At 42.3% G+C, this 24,117-nt stretch overlaps 1 protein-coding gene across 1 annotated transcript in view; it reads left to right on the top strand.

Moving 5' to 3' along the window:
• HTR4 (5-hydroxytryptamine receptor 4) overlaps positions 1-23,239 on the top strand; it is a gene marked incomplete at its 5' end in the record, with an annotated part of 91,063 nt that extends 67,824 nt beyond the window's left edge. Inside the window, one exon of the mRNA XM_044454569.1 lies at positions 22,361-23,239. Within this exon, the coding sequence (XP_044310504.1) occupies positions 22,361-22,448 (88 nt within the window). The remainder of the gene's footprint in view (positions 1-22,360) is intronic.
• Positions 23,240-24,117: the final 878 nt, after the last annotated feature.

Here is a 24,117-nt window from a genome sequence, read left to right as displayed (position 1 = left end):
AAAAGTTCTTTCAGTATGTATTCCTAGGGAGGCTACAGTTGTGTTCACAAGTAAATGTTGTAAACTGCCCAGAGAGCTTTGTCTATTGTGCACTGCAGAAATGAAATGAAATGAAAGAATGCTTTTTCGCAGATAAAGGGAAAAAGAAAGGCACTCTGTGGGACTATAGACAAACATCCTCAATCATTATTATGGCATGTAGTAAACTTGGGAATTAAAACTGCTCACTTAAGTTTATTTTCAGATGCTGAACTTCAAGTTGTATGTTAACTGCAGAGAACTTGATAAGAACCACAACATTTAGGGAAACTCTTCCCCAGCTTGGTGCTTCCAGACAATTTGGACTATAATTACCAGCATTCCTAGCCAATGATTCTGAGCTCCAAAACAACTAGAGGTCATTGGATGGGGAAGGAGGCCTAGAGAGATAACCAGTATGGCTATTGGGAAGCTAATGGAGCTTGGTATGTTTGGTGCCTCACGTCTTCCTCATAGAACCCCATTCCCTATGAGTCCCATCCAGCATGGGTTATGGTCAGGGTTTATGAGAGATGTAGTCCAGAACATCCAAAGAGCACCAGGTTGCCTATCCCTGGTTTAGCACAAGGAAAGCTACAGACACATTTTCGAGTAGTGCTTCATGCCTAGGAACACGTGTTGTGAGCTTCTCTGACAGTGATTTCTCTCGCAATAACACAGTGAAGTTACACCATGCAGGAAAAAGGGCCCACTCGTTTGAATAGTGTAGGGTGCCTTACTGTCTTCAGGCATGGCAGTGAAGTCCTTGGCATAAATTTTCTGAAAGTTTTCAGCATCTAACTTTTTGCAGGCAACAGTCAGTTAAGATATCTATGAGCAAAATGACACAGTATATGATCTGGACCCCTTGTGAACCAAGCTGTCTATATTCTGCACAGGATTTGGTATAAGATGGAAAACTCAAAGCTTATGGTTTCCTCTTTTTTAAAAGTTTCCAGCACGCAGTGTTACTAAAACACTGCACTATGTGAGAAATGCCTCCTGAAAACAGAGAAGTCCCAATTTTTGTGATAGAAAACTGTGGAATCTGTACCTGCTGCCCCTGTTCTTGCAAAGCCCGGAGATCCCACCCAACATCTCGTGCCTGGGCAGCAGCTTGACCCATCAAAAGGTCCTTGTTCCTTTTTCTCTGGTCCTAATAAACCCAGGCCCAGTGTTGGCAACTGGGAAAATAATGCAGTCTACCTCAGCCAGTGTATGGCTTGGTACTTTGAAGTTTATCGCTGGGTCAGATGCCTGTAGCTGCCACGTTTATTGTCCTGAATACCTCCAAGCCCCACCCCTATGGGGATAATGCAGATGGCACCCCTCGCACCTGGCTCACCCAGTGCTTCCCTCACCATTCTGAGTCGTGCTGGTCCTGGGCACACCTTCCCTCTGATGCCATCTGAGACCTTCCTGTGTGTCTAGTATTCCAACCTTAGGTAATTATGTTTGCTAACATCCCCTGCAGGCCTCCTTACGAAGTAGCATGGGAGCTATTTTCCTAGAAAGCTCAGCAAATCTTTGCTATTACATCCCTCCCCCATCTTTCTTTCCTTAATTTGCAGCTTGAAGAAAAGTTCGGATGAATTCAAGATCCTGCTTCGTTGTTGGGGGAGTGTTGTTAGTTCTAATGAAAGTATTTCCTGGACTGTTAGTGCTGGATGAAAGCAACGATGGCAGACATGTTTGACTGTGAGAGCCCTGCCATAACTAGGAGACATAGGTGTCATTTAAAAAGTTGGAGCATGTGGCTTCCATATATGAGCCTTTAAAATAGATTCGGAAAGGGTAATGGAGACAGCAAGCCTTCTGATTTATTGCTGGGAGTGAGAAAGATGCCTGCTCATTCTCAAGGACTGCTGGCTGGGCTGCAGAGGAACCGGAATCATAATGTGAAGCAGTACTGGGGGGAGCATGGGAATGCGGGCCATGTCAAGACACTGCGATGAGAAAAACGGAGATGCTTATTTCAAGGCCAGACTCCCCAGGTGGGCAGGCAGTCCTTGGAAATAACCAGAATGTACAGTTGGCAGGAAGGCCTTGGAACAGGAGAGTTCCTCAGAGGACGTGAGCAGAGTTCTTGACCCCATGAATGGTTGCCTGTGGAGGGAGGCAGCCCTGTTAGAGGATTGGTGCACAGAGAGAAGGCGTGCTTGCTCTCAGAAGGCCCCTTCTGAAGGGATGGGGACCAGGGAGGCCCATAAGGAAAGTTCCTGGAGGTGATTACTAGATTGGGTTCAACAAACCACCCTGTCATGCTCAGAGATCCATTCTGAGTGTTTTGTGCTTTTTGGGCAATAAAGGACTCTTTGCAAGAAAAGGGGTCTGTGGCTTTTAAAGTGCAAAGAGGAATCCTGGTTTGTGACATTAATGCAAGAAGGAAAAAACCCATCAGGCCAAGGTAGCATTTCCCAAAATTCTGATAGCTATGGCTCACTTCTTTGTGAATCAAAATCAGATGTATGCATCACTATTGACACTTCTAAAGGTTTAGAGTTCAAAGTTTGAATGAATAAGAATCACATGTCCATAGAGAAATCACATGTTGTGCATTTTCTGATTGGAAAGAAACAACCTCAGCGCAGCGATGCATGCATAGACACGACAGGTAACCCCTTCTGAGTATGGATAATGTGGTTATAGCACTGAGAGTGATTGTCTGATCGCATTGCACCCAATTAATGCAGGGGCACAGCCAAATGACTTTCCCTGTCCTGATTGGAAATGGGTAGAGGCAGAGCACTCAATCATGCAGACCCATAGTAGGCAGCTTTCCCATATGTAGCATCTTTGAATTCACAGAAGCCCTTCATTTCATTTCTTTAAGCAGTTCCCTCATAGCACAATCTGGCAGATGTTTGGAATGACTGTATTAAGGTACAGGCTTGAGGAGGAGGGGCATAAGCAGTTGGAATGTGGGTTCTAGAAGGAAGGAATGCTGGCAGTTTCTGGGAAATAGATTGAATTTCTTGGTAGAAGCTTCCTTTGGAACCAGCATTGCAATTACTTTAACCTTAAAGCACAAGAATAAAGTGAGTGGACATACTGCTTCACAATCCATTAAAGGTAAGAAAGCTGGGCCCATCCATGTCTCTCCTATAACACTGCTCTCAGTTTGTTCATTGCTATTCATGATCAGGTGAAATAAAAGGCATTGCTGCCCAACAATTGGAGCTGAGTGGCTGTCACTTGTACATGTACTGAGTAAACTTGTTTTTGTTTGCATATTTTTGACCCAGGAAATAAAATGTAGCTGGTGATGTTAAGCCTTTCTCAGTACTCTTTTTCAGTCCTGAATCATCCTTTCAGTTGGAAGCTCTTTCCAGAATGTTGCCTTCCATTTTGGCCAATCTGTGTATTAGGGTTTTGCCTTCCAATCATGCTTATTTTCTGCCTTGCAATAGGGCTTATCCTTTTATGGTCGAGTAAAGAAGATTAGCAAGGTAGAGGGTTTACTTTTTTTCTTCTTCCAAAACTCCAAAGTTACATCAGTTTGCAGCAGGACAATCGTATTAGTGCTGATCCTTTTTACTTCTATAAATACCTGAGCATTGCCTTGAGGCATTAATCAGCTGTACAGTTTCTGGTTTAATGTAATCCGGCAGCATCTGTAGCAGCTGCAGGCAGATACAAAAGTAAGTCCCTGTTCCACAAGTAAACAGTGCTGAAACCTGTTCTATAATTGACAGTCTCTTCTTCCAGGTGTGATAGCAATCAAATATACTGTTTTATATTGAGTGCTTTATAAACAGTGTTTGAAACTACAGAACTAGACTACTTTCATTGTTCAGACAGCTAAATGTATGAGAATAGTGTGCTTATCATGTAGAGATTGTCATCTACCGCTTCAGTAGTAAGCAAATGAATCATAGAACGATATAGCTGGAAGGGGCCAATTACGCCCTCATGTCCAACCACCCGCTTAATGCAAGACTCCAAGTTAAAGAATCTCCAATAGCTGGTTGTTCAACTGCATCTTGAATGCCTTGAACTTCCCAAGGTCATTGGTTCCTTTGTCATGCTGCTCTAAACAGTTAGGATGCTTTTTCCAGTAAACAAACAGGATTCTTGTAACTTGAGCCCATTATTCTGCCCTGCACTTTGGGACAATTGAGAAGAGATCCTGGCCCTCTTCTGTGTGACCACCTGTATGACTGCCTATTGTATTTCTCCTCAGTCTTCTCTTGTCAATGCTGAACATGCCCATCACACAGGGGGTTTTTCCAGGCTCCTGATCATCTTTGCTGCCCTCCACTGAAACTTTTCCAGTTTGTCCGCATCCTTCTTAAACCACAGTGCCCAGAACTGGGGCCTAACCAGTGCTGAGGGGAACTGCTACTTCACATGATCTGGAAACGATACCTCTGTTAATGCAGCTCAAAGTAGCATTTCTCTTTTTTCCACACGTGGTTGACTCATATGCAGCTTCTGATTACCAATTCCAAGATCCTTCTTGCTTCTAGTATTGTTGAACCAGGTATCCTCCATCTAGTAACTAATTCAAAAAGAAGCTTCAGTTTTCTTCTGTGTTACTGATATTCCAAGTTTTCCTAGTTGAGGCTTTGTAACCCACTTCTATATTTTTGCAAGATGAAGATCACATCACTACAGAGTCTCTCCTTCCTGCCCACTTTTCTGCCCCTTTGCAGCTTCCAATACATAACCCTAGGTGTTTCTGTGATACGATGGAGCAATGTGGAATAATGCAGCTAGATTGGTGGAAAGTTGTGCTCTGTTTTACAGTTTTCAAAAAAAAAAAAAAAAAAAAAAACCTGTGTTTTCCATACAAGAAAAACCAATGAAAATGCTTGCAAAACATAGGATGAAAAACTTTCAAATGAAAACATCATTGAAAGCACTCCCAAACAACTGTGTGGGATTGATCAGTGAAGGCACAGCAAAAGCCTTACCTAGAAAAGCTCTCCATCTGATGACAGTGAAGCTACCCAAAATGTTTCCATGCCCACTTTTAGTCAAACTGGTCAGAAGTCTAGCAGGTGTTTTCAGTGGCACAGATGTGGCAGCCCTTGCAATGTGATAACTTATTGTTAGCTTGGATAACTGTTCCTCGTACATACACACTTCAAATCCGTGCTGTCTGGGAACAAGGTAGATCCAGATTGGCAAATCTGGATAAGATATTTGTTGATGACTTTCATTCTTCAGTGATATGAGTGAAGCTGGTCATATTCTGCACTGAAGGATTCATCTTGTTGGAAGGGCCACAGGGCCATCGGGTCCAACCCCCTGCTCAGTGCAGGGCTCCAAGTTAAAGCATTCTTCTCAGATGGCTGTCCAGTTGCATCTTGAATGCCTGTGGTGTGGCAGAACCCACAACCTCTCTAGGTAAGAGGTTCCATTGCAGTTCTGCTCTAACAATCAGGAAACTTTTACTGATATCTAGCCACAGTCTGGCTTCCTGTAATTTGAGCTTGTTATTCTATGCCCTGCATTCTGTGATGATCGAGACCTTGTCATTCTTCTTTGTGACAAGTACTTACAGAGAGCTATCTTATTTCCCCTTAGTCTTCTCTTCTCCAGGCTATAAACCAAGCAAGTCCCTTCAGTCTCTCCTCACAAGGCCTTGTTTTCAGTTCCCAGATCATCCTTGTTGCCCTTCTCTGAACCCTTTCCAGGTTGTTTGCATCTTTCTTAAGCTGTGGTGTCCAGAACTGGAAACAGTACAACAGATGAGGTCTAGCCAGTGCTGAATAGAGGGGAACTAGTATTTCAAGAGATTGGGAAGTGATACCTCTATTAATGCAGCCAAAAATAGCATTTGCCCTTTTTGCAACCACATCACACTGTTGACTTATTCAGCTTATGATCTACAACAATTCCAAAATCCTTCTCACTTGCAGTATTGTTGAGCCAAGTGTTCCCCATCTTAAAGGGATACATTTGGTTGTTTCTTCTTAGTGTAGAGCTTGGCATTTGTTCCTGTTGAATTTCATGCTGTTGTTTTCATCCCAGCGCTCCAACCTATCAAGTTCACCTTGAATCATCTTTCTGTCTTCCTAGGTATTAGCTATCCCACCCAATTTTGTGTCATCTGCAGATCTGATAATCATTCCCTGCACTTCCTCATCCAAATCATTAATAAAGATGTTGAAGAGCACTGGGCCCATGACTGAACCTAGTCTGAGAAGGTGCCACTGATGAACAGTTTTTGAATCTAATTCTTCAGCCAACTGTGGATCCACCTGGAAGTTGGTCCATCTAGCCCACTTTTAGCTAGTTTGCTAACCAGTACATCAGGAAGAACAATTGATGAGTTATTCTTACACAAAGCTAGAAAAACCGTATGATAATCTACAGAAAACAGAATAATTTAATGAAACCAATTGTTTGGGTTAAAGTCCCAGGAACTGGGTTGTGATATATTTTATGGCTGTATATACATATCTTGATCATATCTGTATGTCTATAGAAACATCATATTGTGTGTGGAAAAAAACATGAAAAAGTAACAGATACTTATTCCAAGCTCAAGGAAGGAACACATTAGCATTTCCCCTTGTCCTTACCTATACCCTGAGAATGAATTAACCCTGTTAGGTACTGGCTGGTTTAAAATATTGTGCAAAACACTTTGCCTGAAGATACCACAAGGTGTTACTAAAGAAATGACTGAGATCAAGAGATTGCCTGGAACACTTAACTGGAACTAATTAGACAAAATGATTTACAACAGAGGTTGGAAATGATTCAGCTGTGACAAAATGATTCATAAAAATGCATATCTGGAACAGTTAACACTCTTCTCTTCCTCCACTCACAGTAGCTGTAGTGTGTAAAGGCTAAATTCTTTAAATAAATTCTTCTGAAAATTAGGTTTATTTTTTTATTTATTAGGTAGGCTTTCTGAAATGCAATGTAGAGGGTTTTCTTAGTGTAAAAATTTCTATTAAATTGATAAACTGAACATCAGGTTTTGAGGAGAATAAAATTAGAAAAGGATATTACAGTTTTCTTTCAACACTAGTACAGTCAGAAACACAACAAAATGGGCAATGAAAGAAGCAGATGTATGTTTACATATTTAGGTAAGACTTGGGCATACATAATGTGGCTTATGTGAAATAAAAATATTAAATAACATATAGAATACCCCAGCACAATTATTCATTTCTAAGAAAAGATGGCAAAAAATTCCATCGTCTATCAATAGAAAATACATCTCTAGGATTTAATTTTAATCTCAACTGACAAAACGCAAGTAAAATAATTGTTGCAACCTCTTTGGGATAGGATCAGAGTTAGTGCTTTGGATCATTGCATTAAAAAGTATGCTCCTACCTGATGATAGTTTTTTCCATCTCATAAAAAGTGAATATCAAACAAGGTTCAATCTGATGAACACAGCAAGGGTGCATTGTGGTGGAAATAGCTAGCTGCATACTACAGGCAACTGAAAAAAAGGGAAAGAGGTCTGTTCGAAGGAGAGAGCCATTAAAATGTGTGCATTCCCATTAGTATCATAGAAGCAGAAATTATGGCTTTGGATCACTTATGGAACTCAGTGACATGCTATGTTGTGGGAGGCCGTGTTGTTGATGATATTGCTATGCTATTGGAGTTCAAAGAGAGTGTGCAAATCTGTGGAGCTTATTATTTCTGGAAAGTGTGCAAATTTGTAGATATCTGTGATCTTTTGGTTAGTAGATGAAATCCACCAGATATTTGCTGGCTGAAATAAATGGAAGATACTCAAAAGCAGAACTGTGTTTTTGCATAATTACTCTTAAGCAAAATGGAAGCATTTTTTTTTTTTTTAAAAATCCATCTAAAACCACACTCACAGCTCACAGACAATTTCTGGCTAGAACAGGGTGAAGGGGGATGCTTGCCAACATTGAGAGGCCAAACTTTCTCTTTCTTAATATGCTCAGCACCCCGGTGTTTTTCCCTCTTAAGGAGAGAAAGAGGTGTGGAGCAGTGTTCAGACACAGGAGATGCAGACAGTGGTTATCTTGACTTCTCCTTTCCGCCTTGCCATCTGTGTGATTTAGTCCAAGGGCCGCAGGTTGCCTAGCCTAGAGCACTTCCTTTGTCAAGATCACTATGAGGAAGGTATCTCTTCCTTCCACCTGTATGCCTAATGTGGTTAGGTTTGTTTTGTGTTTGACTAAGCATTCTTACATGCTTTTCACCCCCAAAGAGGACATGACTGTCCTTGAGAATCTCCAAACCCTCAGATGTTTTCCTCCCTCAACCCAGCCTAGGCGCTGGCCTGTCCTTGAAGCGGCCACCTGCGCCTTGCAGGCCTGCACCTTCCTTCTCCCCCTGGGGTTCAGTACCCTTTCCATTACACATTTCTGAGTCCTTTGCTGTGGTGTTTAACTGTCAGCTCCATAGAAAAGCTTTGGTGATGGCAAATGGTGTATAAAGTATCTAAGAGGTTTTTAACCTAAAAGTCTTGACTGCTGAACCTTGGAAAGCATTTGCTCCATAGGAAAGAAGGAATTAACTGTAGATAGCAATAGTTAATGCAACATTCTCAAGATGCTGTCCTATTACCAAAAATGGCACCATGTTAAAAGCAGAGAGTGCAGCCCCTTCACTCTAGAACGCTGCTTAGAGGGCTTGCCATACGAGATCCCCTGAGCATGTGAGCTTGCAAAATGGAAACCCCGGCTCAAATGAAAGGGAAGACAATGTGCTGGTTTTTATGATAGATCTCATATAGAGAACATCATGAAAATTCGGGTACACATCAGTTCATCCTAGCATCCACTTCTTCAGACATTTAGCACACTGCACACAAACACACACATAAAGGCAGGAAGTATTTTTGTACTTTTCATCTGTGAGAAAGTGCTATTTAGGCAAGGTCATGCATATTTTGAACGTGGCTATAGATGTCATACACAAGGGAGAACATCAGAAATCCTACATTTATTAATAATAGATTCCTGCATGTTTTGTAGCTGAGGTGAGCAGAAGGTAGATCAGGCATATACTGATCACTGGATAATCTATAGGGGACTGGCAAGGACTTTTGACTGTTTAATAATATGAGCAAGAAAAAGACTTCCCTCCTTCCCACATTTAGAATGCTGACATGCAAAAATCAGATTTGTAATTAATGTGCAACGACCATTTTGGATTTAAGTCTGGCCCCTAAATCACTATTTTGCACCTGGTGGACTTAGGGATTCTAATGTGAAATGAAATGAAATGAAGTGTCCACAAGCCTGAAGTGCAAACAGTGCTGGAGTGCTTGACTGGATGGACCATTGATTTGATCCAGCATGATTTTCTTAAGTGCTTAAATGTTCCAAAGGCTAGACTTCAGCATGGCCAACTAACACTTCATACATAACATGCATGCATGCACATGCACACAGAACATACCCAACAAGTGGTGACAGGTACTTGTAGTTAAGGAATTGTAATTGATCTAAGTTGTAAAACTTAGATTATTGTAAACACTATTAAAATGTGCATGTACAATAATTGTATTGAAAAAGAATGAAGTCTCTTCACAGCAACTCCTATTGCACCTCATGGTTATTGTGGTCATGAGTAAAATCAACTATCCCCTGATTTGGACTGAATCTTTGGTTGTTGACTGCTTACACTGTGTTTCAAAAAGGACCTGGACTGGAGATAGGTCCAGGTCCTTTAGCCCCCAGGGCTATTCCCTTACAGGTTTGGTAGAATTAGCACCAAATTTTTCTAACATGAATTACAAATCATTATTACTCCATGCACAAGAAATACGCAGGATCAGGCTCTGGATCCGTATTTTCCAACCTGATGCCTTCTGGATTTGTCAAACTTTAACTTCCGTTCTTCGCAGCATAGTTGGGATATGCTGTGCTAGAGTTGCAGATATATTTGAGAAACTTCTGAGTGGGAATTCCACCTGGTGCTCTGGAAGCAGGTTGCTCTACATGTCAGTATAACACTGTGTGTATGGGTAGGATTATCCCCCCTACCCAAACAGCATAAACACTTGGATATATGAACACGAGTGTTGAGTAAGGGCTGGCTCTGCGAGGCTTCAGCAGTGTTCAGTGATCTCAATTTCAGTGGCATTAAGAGTACTACAGATTTTCTTCTCCCCGTGCCCGATTCCAGGTCTTGCAGAAACCACCTCCAAAAGTCTAAGACCCTTCAAGCTTTCAGATTGCATTGTATCAAGGTAGCAAAAAATTATAGTTATGGGGAGGAGTGCATCATGTAGTTGAAACCAAATTCCACTTTTTTCTATCCACTGCAGTGTGCTGTTCTTCCAGCATCTAATTCCCTGTTCACTTCAGTAAAGCACAATGCAGTTCAACCAACTTATGAGCTGTAATAAATGTATTTGACCCTTGCTGATGTTCTGGAAATAATTGCATGATATACCTTTGTTTCAGCCAAGTATTATTTTCCTTCTCTCAATCTTACTTCAATAAATGTACAGTATTGAAAATATTCAAACATGAGCATATAGTTTAAAGAGTTGTGAGCAACTGTGTGGAGGAGTCCTGTCCCCAAGGAATTTACAACCTAACATCAATGACAGGGGAGAGCAGAAGGAGAGAACAGGGAGGGATGTAAGCAAATGCAATTGCATTTGCTCACTCAGCAGTCAGCCTGGCTTTTTAGTGGCTCATATACACAGTGGCTTCTTTAAACTCATTTGGCTGCCCATAAGTTGCCACTTCACAATTGTTTACTGGAATTAAATTAGAGTTTGCTGAATGCAGTAGCAATTAATTATCCTAAAATCTTGCATTGTAACTTTAAGGCATTCATGTTTGCTTTCCTCCCTCCCTTCTTTTTTTCTAACTTCATAAAAGGTAGATACACTTTGAGTGGGCTCATCTGAGGAATCTTTAAATAGATTGCCTTGAATGCATGTTTGAAACATCATTTGGTGCCACAAATAAAAAGCATACAAGTTCTCTTCAGCCATGAGAAAACCTTGCTTAATATCATGGCTGCCTTTGTTAAATACATGCAGTTATTAATTTATCCAAACTAGGATTGCTGCCATGATGGGGAGAAACCCCCAACTTAGTTTAAAAGTCAGATTTATTCCATGGCATACTCCAATAAATCTTATGCTGAGTCTTTGAAAAGGCCTGTACAGTTTAGTTTAGTGAAGTATTTAGATGAATGTACAGTGCAGAGGAGCCACAAGGCAATGTCAGTGGTGGGATTATTCATTAAGTGGAGGATAGGAAAAAAATCACCATAACAAGATCCTGGCATGTCCGAGAGGGGGCTCTAAAAGTGCAGCAAGATTGGGCCTAGCATCTGTTGGGTGCATTGCAAGTCTGCAGAACCCTCCCCACATGAAAAAGTGCAGTATTTCATGGGAGGAACCTCTTGGCAGGTTGTTTCAACGGTTCCACATTGCACCCTCTGAATTTGCAGGCACCCTCATTGCAACTGAGTTCATGGCTACATGCAACCCCCCAGCAGGTGCTCCATAGGCATGAATGCTCCTTGGAAGAAGGCATGTTAGCACACTGTGTTTTACAGGGCTGTAAAAAACAACAAGCCAGATGGATCCAAGATTCTGTATTTCAGCCTCCAAATAAGAAAAAGTGACTTGCTTTGGAGGATGTACGAGTAGAGAAAGTCCATAACTCTGTCTTCAACATCCATAACATAAGAAACAAGAAAGCAAACTCTTAAAAATGAAAGAAAAATGTGAGTGCAAGACACTTTTGTGCTTTGTGAGTACATGGCTTCTTGTAACCAATTTAAGCAGCAATTTTAGCATAAGAGTAGGGTTGCATTTTGCTTTTTGCACAAATATATTTTGATATATTGATTTCTTTTTCTAGAGGTACACTAAAAGTCCCCTGTTTCTCAGTGGTATTCAGTGGGATTGACTCCTCAATATATAAGTTAAAGGTTATGGGGCATTTTAATTGTAGGCCCCTACAATTAGCTGTGGCTAACAGCTTCATCATCAGTCACATCTGTCTCTTCCCCATTTCCTAAGGGAAGTGCCCATAGTTACTCATGTCCTCTTAGCATATAGGGTGGATTAGAAGCCATGGTGAAATCTTACCACTGTAGGACTGCTGTGTCATCTGGACACAGTTTGAGTTCCTGCATGGTAGGATGCATCTTCTGAAACTAATCAGTGGTCCTTTCAAAGGTTCCCATGCTTCACCGTGGCTTCCTTAGTCATCTGGACCTGAGATTGCGATTGACCTTTATTGGTAAAGTCCCCTGGCAAGAGCAGCCATGGAAATGGCTGCTTCTATTTTAATCTCTTTGCCCTTAGCTTCCTACCAATAGGTGTGTCATTGCTTGCTTTATTCCCAATTTATTGGTTGATTGATTGATTTAATTGCTATAGTACCCAATAGCTGTCTAGCTGAAGTAGGCCTGTCATGAGCAGAGCTGGCTGGAGCCGGAGGGCAGACTAGATGGCCCAGGAGGCCCCTTCTGACTCGCTCTGTTTCTATGTTTCTAAGTCATTGTCTGAATGATGCATCCATCTCCCTGTTTTCTTTTCTTTTGGGAACAGGGAGACAGCATGCAAATACATGGAGGGAGAAAGGGAGCATTGCTGCAAAATTTTTATTTACATTGAATAAATATCTTTGTGGGGCTGGAGGAGCACTGCAGACCTGTTCATGATAGGTTGTGGTAATTGCAATTCAACCATGTGTAGTGTTTGCTATAACACAGGGAAGCCCAATCATATCAGGCAGACTTTTCTTGGAAACTCTTCAAACCCTTCCAATGTTGTAGGATTCACAAAGCATGCGATTCATTCTGTAGCTCCCTATCTATTGTAACTATGTTTTTCCTAAGTGATTAATAAACATTACTAAAACAAAGGGACCAAGAATTAGCATTATTACTGTCCCAAAGACTGGCACTTGAAGTAGTGTGTACATCTTGATTCCGAATGCAGCCATGGTAACTGGGCTTTAAAAAGATTAACTGGGAATCTGACTGCTTGCAATGTTTTTAGCAGAAAGGGGAAAATGGTTCTGTTTAAAATGTTTATAGATATTGACAACATGTGGACATTATATTGGAAAGTACTTAATGCCACTGGCAAAATAGTAAAAGGTATCATAATACATTTCAAAATTCTTAAGAAAACATAAATGTGTGATACTTATTAAAATATTAGCTGCCTCTCTTCTTAGAATGGGTTGCCTGGAAAGGGTATTTCTTTGATCCTGAAGCTCTGCTTAGCTACGAGAATAGCTCGTAACTATAGAATAAATGGCCTGCAAGTTACTGAAGGAGCATTTCATATTTAAAGGGTTCAGGCCACTTGGAGCTTTCGGTCTTGTAATTGTTTTGCTAATCAGAGTATCGATGCCTGTGAGCATGAGGAGCACTGCTACATGAAGAATGTTGGGGTTTCCATTGATCCCATGGACAACTAGGGAATACTACTCAGGGAATGAGTTGCCTGTCGTTCCCGGCTTGCACTGTCCTCAAAAGAGTTTGCCACACTTCCTTGGCCAAAGTGTGGTTTAAAAATATATGCCACCGCGTTCCACAAAGACGTAGCTTCTCATGTGGGCACTGACCATGCAAAACACGATCCCCTGGCATCACCCCTTCACAAGGCGACACTAAATCTGCCACACCACTCAGGCAACTTGGCAGGAAAGACAAATACAGGTGGCTGTTCCTCCATATACCTTTCCCCATCCCCTCCCTCTTCATAGCAGGCAAGCTACCTACGGAGCGCACTTGCCATTTTCTTTCCAATTGTCTGCAAAGGTGTCCCAAGTAGGCTTTCAAATATGACCTGAAAGAACGGGGGCCCCTTCCCCTCAGGTATCTTCACTTATTGCCTGCTGCCATGTCCTGAAAATTCTACCTTGATAGTACCCCATTTAGCAGTGCCATTGCTCTGTTTATTTATTTTTATTTATTTGTCGATTTATATCCTGCCTTTTTCCTACAAAGGGCTCAAGGCAGGTTGCATCATTCTCCTCCTCCATCTTATCCCCACAACAACAACCCTGTGAGGTAGGCTGGGCTGAGAGTCTGTGGCTGGCCCAAAGTCACCCAGTTGGCCCCATGGCTGAGCAGGGACTAGAATCGTTTGAGTCCCAGTCCCGTGCTCTTAACCACTACACACACTGGCTCTCTGTTTGGAAATGTCTACTTCTTTCCTAAACCTGCAAATGCTAGGAAGGTTTTGTGTGGTTCACATAAACACCCATGTTTACTGTTTCTTGTTCTGTGCTATTTAGTATCTCAGCAAAAGCTCCACACATACATGGTAGGATCTAAACTGATAAACACATACATCTTTCTCCAAACTGATTATATATGCATCTTTAATGTATTCTTGACAAACATGAATACCTTTCTCTCAGCAATGCAATTAGGAAAATTGAGCTGATTATTTCTTGGTGGATTGAGTTCTTGGGAATGCATCTCTATTTTACTTCTGTGGAAGATACTGGGTATCTGTAGGAAATACTTTCTAGGGGGTTCTAAAGGCCATCGTCTGCTACTGTATTTGAAGATTGGGTCCCTCTGGAAGGGCTGTTGTGAAGAATCTGGTGACACAGTAACAATTAATGTTCTACCGAAAGCTCAAACAAGTAATCACTGCTCATCACTGGAAATTATCCCAGTAGGGGGTTGGTTGTGCATCATTAAGGGACTGCAGGCACACCCAATTTTGTCTGTCATATTGCTTCAATGGGAATGAAATAAGGACAACAACAGAAATCAGAAATTGTAGTCGTGAGGGTTGGTCGTGCTGCTGTTTTCCAGAAGGAGCTTTCTGCAATGATTCATGCTCAACAGGAGATTGTGGGCTTTGTGAGAGAAATTCTCCTAAAAACTCATGTACTTGCAGAATGGCTATTGGAGCATGAAACATTTTTCAACCCATCTTTGTTGGCACAAAGTCTGTGGTAGAGATATCATTCTGATGCTTACTGAATTTTGTACTGTGACTGCAATGTAGAGCTAGGGGAAGTTTGTCTCAGAGTGTGTGTGTGTGTGTGTGTGTGGAGAGAGAGAGAGAGAATAATTGTGCCATTATATGCTGAAATGTCTCAGCATTGGAGAATAGCAGCCATAATTTCACAGTTATTTCTGCTTCTGAAATCAAGTAATGCAAGATAAACCCTTAAGTAATTTCTGACCCACGGAAAAGTTGATTTAATGACTATATTCAGTGATGAAGAAACTAAAATTTATAAAAGACCATGCAATATAAAACTGTCTCTTGTCTGATGTTAACACATAACTGCTTCCTGGAATTCTAACTTAAATATTCCTATGCAAATAGCAGTAAAAAGAACAGCTGAATGGGAATATAACTCCTGGTGATTTCTGGCTTCTGAATTTATTTCTGACTAACTAATAAACACTAAACTCTCACATTGCTACAAAAAATGTTTGAATCCATAAATGTAATAAGAACATGTCCGAGAAGGTAACTGAACCATCTAGTTTAGGTTCTTAAGCAAAAAAACAGAAAAGGAACGGAGCTGGGGATGAAGTCTGAAAACTTATTCTGAAAATAGTGCAGGTCAAATACTCAACATCTGCACCCCAGTGCATATCCAGATGTCTTGAATCCATTCCATGTTGCCTTCAATGGAATATGCATTCAGATGCACATCCAGAGTCTGCCACATCCAGTCAACTATTAACGTTAGGAAATGGCAGCTGTGACTAAGAAGACTCTCACTGCATGGATCCATACTTGGAGAACATAATATCCCAGGAGCAAAATCCTACCTTCATAGTAGTTGGATTTATATTAGCCTAATACATTTCAGGTTCCTCAGTCAATCATTTCAGTAAATGTTTGCAGTTCTTTTAAAAAGAAGGAATTCTATTAATGCAGATAACTGGCAAAGCTAGGACATCATCCTTTTGGTGAGACCAGATGCATATGGTGGCTTTTGAAGGCCATAAATTTAGCCTATAGCTTGCTTCTTCCCTTCCCATTCATAGATATGCAATTGGAATTGCTAGTAGTAAGAAACATTGCTTGCAAGTTTTGGATGTAGAGTTTGTATTAAACACATCTTTACTCAGTTAATAGTCTTAACTAAATGACAGTGTTAAATAATTGATAGTTAGCTAACTGTATCTTGCTGTGGTAGTTTTGAGAAGTGAAGCATACATTCTACAGGTTTAAGCCTGCTTTTCCACACAAATATCCTCTGCAGGCCAACTGTCTCAAGGAGGCAACAGAGAGAAGCGAACCCATGGAAAGGAACCCAAGGGCTCGGTGCAATTCCAGAGAAGCTCATACTGAGCATATATCAGTGCTGAGCAGAACAAAGGGGATGTGGTGAAGCCAAAAATGCAAAACAAAACAGAAACCAGCATATGGTACTTTAAAGCCACAGAAGAGACACTGAAGACGTGTAGAATGAGAAAAAAATCTGTACAAAAGCTAGGATACCACCAAAGGATAGGTAGTTGGAGAAAAGGGGTGTGTGCAGGGAAAGGGGGTGTGGCCATCTGGGGGAGCTTGGAGGATCACTGTTGGGACCCCAGGCCTGAGGTTCCCTATTTCCACTTTAGTCTTAGGGCATATTGTTTAAAAGTGTGTGAAATAACCTATAGTGAAGGAACTTTTATTTTTTGAGTGGGTCAGCAGTAGTACAATTAATCTGCTTTGCTAGTCCTTACTGTTTCAATGGATGTTTCATAATGCCCAGTTCAGTTTGTCGTGTGTGACAGTCAGATGTACTTGAGCCCCTTTTCCACTAGGCAACAGCTTCCTGTGCTCTACACAAAGTGAAGCAATTTTTTAAAAGTTTGTACATTCATCACATGTAAATAACAAGCAGGATTTTGAAATATGTTCTTTTATGTGAGGAGGTTCACCTTGTATGAAATGATCCTGATAACCTGGTGTTGTACTATAATTCTTTGTTCTCTTGGGTTGAAATCAGCAGTCAGTGACTGGAGGTCTATTCACACAGTGAGATTTCCCTGCCCATCCCTCCCCGCTGAGCCCTCTGCATGCATCCTAAATCTGTTCCGGATGGCCCCCTGCACGGTAGAGGGAGGGGAAGGCTGTTGCACTAGCCATTTGTCTTCCACAAGCAGATGGGCACATTTGGATCTAACCCACTGATGAAAGAAACTGGGCCAGAAATCTAAAGAGGTACCCACTCATAATAGCATGCGCTGTAACATGTGATGCTGTATCTTATGTTCAGTTGGCATGTTTATTAGCTTTATAGTGTTGATTTTGTTGTGATTTTAGCTGTATTTATATCATCATTAAGAAGTGCCTAGATAAATGCATTATAAGAGCCATTTGATACATTAAATACTTACATAATGGAGAAGAAGCATGTCAGAGCTATTAGAAGGTAGTAGTAGGTGAACCAACCTTCTCCAAGCTGGTTCCCTCCAGATGTCTCAGGCTATGAATCCCACAGTCTTTCAGTGAGCATGGCCAATGGAAAGTACCAGGTAGGGGGAAGCTGAGTTAGACAATTCAAATTCAAGTTCAGTTCCATTCCTTTTCCTGGTCCTGGTCCTATAACTGAAATCCTGATGCAATCTAAAAGTCCAAGCCTTGATCTAGAGGCTCCATCATGGAAGGACCTTCCATGAGAGGAATTGGTCCACTCAGCTTTACCTAATTTGGGGGATCCATCCTGACCTGCACACCACAGCTTGCCCCATTCAGCAGTGTCTCTTGACTGTCTGTGGAGTGCCTTCTAGGGAAGTCCACTTCTACCTGTCTGGTATATCTGGTTTAAACCTAGATGCTGCTTTTTGTAATGCATGTATATATGACTATGTCCTATCAGCTACTTCCAATTCTATCTTTACAACGACTATTTCCATCTTGACCTACTGCGGTAAACTACTGACTGGCCTTACTATTGGTCATAAAATATCCAGAAGAAACCATTCCTGAGCAGCCCTGTTTTCTGCCTGTCCCCGCAAATGGTGGAGAAACTGAACAGATGCTTCGTAGCCTGCAGTAACTAACAGACAGAGTCTTCCTAATCTTTCTGCTTTGTGTTTTTATGATGCAATTGTGAATTATGCTGTTTGTGTTTGTAATGATAGTGATGAGCAGATGGAGGGAGATTTATTTCAAGGCAAGACAGCTATTAAAATAGCCTAGTCTGGACTCCTAAACAGTCATTAGCCGTACCCTGATGTATTAGAATGGGAAACTGTTTACTCTCTCTTTTTAATGAATCTGTTTAGAAGAGAAGAGGGCATCAGGGGGCAGGTCCTGGGCAGAACCATTCAGCACAATGGCTGTTGTTTAAAAGCACAGATGTAGAGGTGCAACAGATTTGTACATTTGTATCTGTGTTCCTTAAGAAATTGTGAGCAAAGATTACTGAGACAAGTATGACTTTACATGTTGTTCCCACTTTTTGTAAATAATTATTTCTATTCAGTGCCTTCCATCCGTAATATCGTCACAGTAGCTTACCATTAGAATGTCTTACGATAAAACAGTGTTGAAACAATGCAGCAAACATAGCGACAGCACTGAGCACAAAGAGCTACCACAGCCGGACCAGACCTCTTTCCGCAGGCTAAACTGTGGGGCAGGGGGAGGCAGCCCACTCCGTTTTCATGCCAAATGGACATGGACATGACTGTGATGCTGACATTTGGTCCTGACCATTACAGAATCAGTGCTCCCCAGCCAGACTGTCCTTCCTAGATAAAGTGCTGTATCGGCTCTTGGGGAGAGTCAGGGGCACATCAAGACAGTTGCATGACGTTCAGGATCTGTGCTGCATGTGGCGCCCCCAGATTATGGATTGGCAGCGGGGAAGTGCAAAAACAGTTAGATGGGGGCGCAGCGTGCATCTTCTGAGCTCTGTGTGGCCCACCCTGATTTACTGCATAGCAGAGCATGCTCTAAATAGTACAAATACAGATTTTACTAAGCTGTGTGTTTCTTACTAGATGCAAAGATTAATAAGAGGCCAGAGGCCAGAAGTGCTTCATTTGACAAAGTGTTTTATTTGCTTAAGGGAAGAGATGAAGTACTATTTGATCAAATAAATCTGTGGAAAACAATCAAGCTGTTGCTTAATGAGAAACACTTACCCTCTGTGTAGCACTTCAGAGTGCTCTAAACATTTCAGTTACATTCCCTTGGTAATCCTGACATAACCCTCTAAGGTAAACTGTTCATATTATCCCCATACAGCTGTTGCTGGAAAAGAGAGCTTTTCTGCATGAAGTTATCAGTTGGCCAGATCTATTTTCAGTTTTGTCACAGAACTGAGATCCAAGCAGGAAGTGAGTGTGTCCTTTCCTGCTTTTCCACTATATTACCTATAAGTGGTGCTGTGGCGTGGCAGAATAGTGCAGGTGCACAAAAGGTGACTGTGTTTTATTTGCAGATTAAATGCTGTCTTTTCCCTGCTCAAAAACACCCCAGAAGTGTTGCTTAGGCACAGAAGGAAAACTGGGCTGTCCTGTCATTGTTTGCAGATGCCATGAACAACCATGATCAGGGAATGAGCAGCACACAATAACTGCCATGTCAAGAAATGTCCCAGCTCGCCAAAGGCCTATTCTAAGTATGATTGTGGTTGAGAGAGCGTTCCGTTTTTCTTACTCTTTCCAAATGCACCAGAAGGCCTGGAAGAGGATTGCTTTATACATTATGAATTGCATCCTGAGACATTTTTGGCACCCCACCTCTGTCCAAACACATTTTGCCTTCAGAAAGAAAAAGAACAAAATCTGAATTAAGTGCTACCCCAAAGACCTTTTGCTCTGTTGGCCATGTATTTCTGCAGCAGATAGATGGGTGGGCAGTCTTGCTACCTTGAAGAAAAGAGGCAGTTGGGATAGCATGCTGAAGTCATAAATTCCCCATACAGCTTGTTGTTCTGAGCAATTGGACAATTCCTCTTCATCAAGATTAAGGAAAGTCTAATGCGAAAGGTCATGCACAAACTGTAGCAGCCTCAGCGATGACAGACCTAAGAGGAGGTGTTGTGTATTCTGTAGTGCTATGCATAAGTATGGGGATTTAGGTGGCGCAGTGGTTTAAACTGCTGTGCTGCTGGGCTGGTTGATCGAAAGGTCGCCAGTTCGAATCTGCACAACGGGGTGAGTTCCCGTTGCTCCGTCCCAGCTCCTGCCAACCTGGCAGTTCGAAAGCATGCAAGTGCAAGTAGATAAAAAGGTACCACTTTGGTGGGCAGGTAACAGCGTTCCGTGCACTTCGGTGTTTAGTCATGCTGGCCACGTGACCACGGAGACTGTCTGCGGACAAACGCTGGCTCCCTCGGCCAGGAAATGGAGATGAGCACCGCCCCCTAGAGTCAGGCGTGACTGGACTGAACGTCAAGGGGAAACCTTAACCTTTACCTTTACGCACAAGTGCAGCTCCATGAATGTGATGGGGAGATTACAGATTATTTGCAAGAGTGGGCAAGAGAGAGCACATGGCTATAAATGCTCGTCACAGACACCCTGCAATACCTATATAATAAGGGGAAATGTCATGATCTAAGAGGTGGACATTAGAGCAGCAGCATCACTTTTTGTGTTCTGTGTCATATTTCTGTCCAAAGTTTTGCACTGACAAGAAGTGTTCAATGGGTAGAATAATAAGTGTAATGGAAAGGTCTGCAAACCAGATATAGAAGCAATCTGGAAATTGAACTTCTGCTTTATTGAAATGCTTCTTCAGTATAGTTCATGACCACACATCATTTAATGTTTTGCTTTCCTCCAACATAAATTTGAAACTTAGCATTAGTTGTATTAGGAGTCATTTTATGACCCCCAGCAAAACTGCCTCAGGCAAGACAGATGCTACATAAGAAAGGCCTTTGTTTGACCAAAACTCCCCCCCCCCCCCCCCCCCCCGCCCCAATGAGGTTTGACTCAGCATAAGAATGGCTTTCAAGTTGCAGGTAGGCAGATAATTTAAGAATTAATCAGCCATGAATAACAATAAGCATATTGCTTGACCTGTTGATCTTTGTTCTGCATGACATAAAAATACTTTCCCTCAATGGAGTTTGTATACTCAGATGCTTGGCTTTAAAAGAAACCAAGATGATATGTCATTAACCACCTTAAATGCATTTGTTTGCAATATAAAAATACCCACAGTACTATCCTTATGCAACAGTATAGAAGGCAGGAGGTTGAAAGGTAGGACCCTTTTTTTTACCACCTCATTTTTGGCAATGTCCAAGAAGAACTAGACAGTAGATCTACTTTTGTGTTAATTACACAAGAGAATGAGAGCCTGGGGTGTACCAGTTACTACAACATGTGTGATGAAGTTAAGGATGGCAGTGGCTCTTGGATAACACGCAAGGAGAATGTACAATGCAAGCAGGCATCTTGTTGTATCCAAAGATGTGTGCATACCCACCTCCATCAACAGAGACTGGTCATTCTTTCTCACTGCAACGACACAAAGAGCTTGCAAAATAGTGAAGGTTGATTTCTTGCTTAAATCCCATTAGTGAATCAGTGGATGCACAACTGTAAGAATTCCTTGTCTCAGAGCAGCTCTTACATCATTCAGATCAAAGGAGCCACAGGCTTCTTAATCTCAGCTATCTGCTTATAACATAGAATCCTTTCCTGGCTTACGCAGAAGCAAACAATAAAGCCCTTGCTAGTAAAATATAGCATTTTAGGACTGTGTTTATGTACTGATCCTGCATTTCAAATCTAAAAGGCGTGCTTATCTTATGCTGGCTGATCCTAAATCAGTAGCAAATAATATAGCGCTGAAAGAATATTTCAGATTTACTTTATTCCCACTGTTAATTGCAGCTGTGAACTTTTTTGTACAGTATAAAGAGAAATCAGTCAAGTCCAAGGAGAAAGTCGTTGTAGCAGAGCATGGGAAGCATACCAGAAGTCATCGCGGCCCAGGCTGCATAGGAAATTATCCACATTCCTTTTTTTTTAAACCTGTGTGCCTGGGAACGCCTGTGCTATCAGGCTTACCGATCATGCTGAGAACCTGCACATGCCCAGCAGGCTTCTCTTTGCAGACAAGTGCACAAGGTATGGACAGTGTGGGATGAATGGCCGTGATCTCAGAATGGCACCGTTCTGCTGGACATTTTCAGGCAATAAAAAACATTTACTTTCTTGTATCTGCTAGTAAAACCCATAAGCTCTGTCTTTTTTTCTTTTTTCTTTTGCTTTGGTCCTAACAACCACTAAGAAAGACTTGGTTCTCCTTTAGGGTTTATTTTGCTGGTTTGAACTGAATAATAGTTTGTTAGGGAGGAAAGAAACACCTTAAATTTAAATTTGCATTTGTAGCCATTTAGAAATGAACCTTGTGCAAGATGCCCATGGAGAAAACGTTTCAGGAGGGGTTCCACAGGGTGTTCCTCTTATTTGCTCTCATTTGTTTCCCCCCTGCTTTCTGTAGGTATACAGTCTTGTACAATGGGCATCACCTGGAACATGACAAGCTTCCAATCCACAATGACCCAGAATCCCAAGAGTCCTGCTTCTGACTAAGGTCCCAGGATATGATCTGCAAGACAGGAAAGTCAAAAGATCATGTCGGGAACATAATGCCCGATCAATGTTGGCTGCATTGCCATAACACTGTCCTCTGCTGATTGGACAGTGTTAACCGACATTGACATTGGAACCGACCGCAAGAATCTGTTTACCAACCGGAAAGAAGGGGCGCATTTTACAAAGGACAATGGCAATCTTTCTGTTGCTGCAGAGTGACGCCTGGAAAGTTCAAGTCCTTTGCATGTGATGAGCAACCAGTAAGCAACACGCCTGATAGTTCTTGTGCTTGCTCCAATTGATGTGTGTTTGTAAGCACATCTTTTTGTTATGCGACAGTATGAGTTTTTCCCAGATGTTCAACTTCAAGATGAAGTGCTAATATCAAAAACTACAATTTTGATTTACCAAAAATAGGAACTGAGACTTACTTTTCTCTGTTTTTTATTTTTAAATCATGAACTCTTGTTCAAGAAATGAACTCCCTGTCCCTGTGCAACAACAAAGGAAACAGTCATTCTGTAGATAATTTCCTGCCAGTCCTGTCTCCCTGCCAAGATATGCAAAGGAGCAGAAATAGCCTAAGGAGAGCTGAAATGAAACTATGATTGTTCACGAAGTCTTGCAACTCCCAACAAACTGGTCTATGTGAACAAAGTGGTCATCGGGCAACAGTTGCTTTCATTAAAAAGATGCTGCTTTCAGTCTCCTCACATGTCTAGATAAACAGTGTACAGCATTGCTTCAAAGAAGAGTTGCTCCAGAGGCAGCCCAGTGAAGAAGATAATAGCTCACCTGTTCCTGTTCACTAAGTGCCATCTTGTGTGTGCAATTGTGTACATCTGAGCAGTCTCTCTAGCTGAAGCTGCATTCAAAAGTAGCCCTGTGGGGTCCATTCACACATTTGTTTGCTCTCCTCCCCATTTGGTCAAAAGCTGGAGCAGTGGCTCAGGGATTTCGTGCAAAGGACAAACCACGTGTGCAAATGCATCTTGGAATGTGTCAGGGCGTGCTCGTGGTCTGTCCCCCAGGCTGGGCTGGCCCTGTCATTAGCCAGGGTGAGGCAATTGCCTTAGGCGGCAGAAGCAGGGGCAGAAGGCAGGGTGTTGGGATAGGCCTGTGGGTGGCAGGAAGCCTGCCCGACCTCGCACTGCCTTCTGATTATCCCTTAGACAGACCGGGACCCAACTGCTACCTTGTCCTTTGCTTCAGGGAGCAAAACCCCTTGGGCCAGCACTGGGCCTGTGTGGCCGCAGGATCAAGGCCCTGGGTCAGGAAGGCGCAAGCTGCCATCCGAGAAGGATCCAGGGGCAAGCCACGCCATCAAGACAGGAGCTCGGGTCCAGCGGTGGTGGGTGGGTGTGGCAGCAGCGGCTGGCGTGAGGAGTGGGAGAACGCAAAGCTTCCGTCCCACGGGTTCTCTCGGCAGGAGACCCGCTGCTCAGAGCGTGCCCCGGGGGTGGCTTCACAGAGCCAGGCCAAGCTGTGTCGGCCCCGGCGGGGGCTCTTGACCTCGCAGCTGCCGGGGCTGTCAATCTCAGGCTAACTGTGCAGCCCCCAGCCAGTTCAGAAGGCATGCCACCTCGACAGCAAAGGTGGCAAGGTGCTGGAACCCTGACATCTGAAAGGGTTGCTTCATTTGCGTGCATTGTTTTTATTTTC

The sequence above is a fragment of the Varanus komodoensis genome, unplaced genomic scaffold, assembly GCF_004798865.1.
Source record: "Varanus komodoensis strain SLA01 unplaced genomic scaffold, ASM479886v1 scaffold7_3, whole genome shotgun sequence".
NCBI classification, from domain to species: Eukaryota; Metazoa; Chordata; class Lepidosauria; order Squamata; family Varanidae; genus Varanus; species Varanus komodoensis.
The sequence above is the reverse complement of the archived record's forward strand: the minus strand, read 5'-3'. Positions and strand labels throughout refer to the sequence as shown.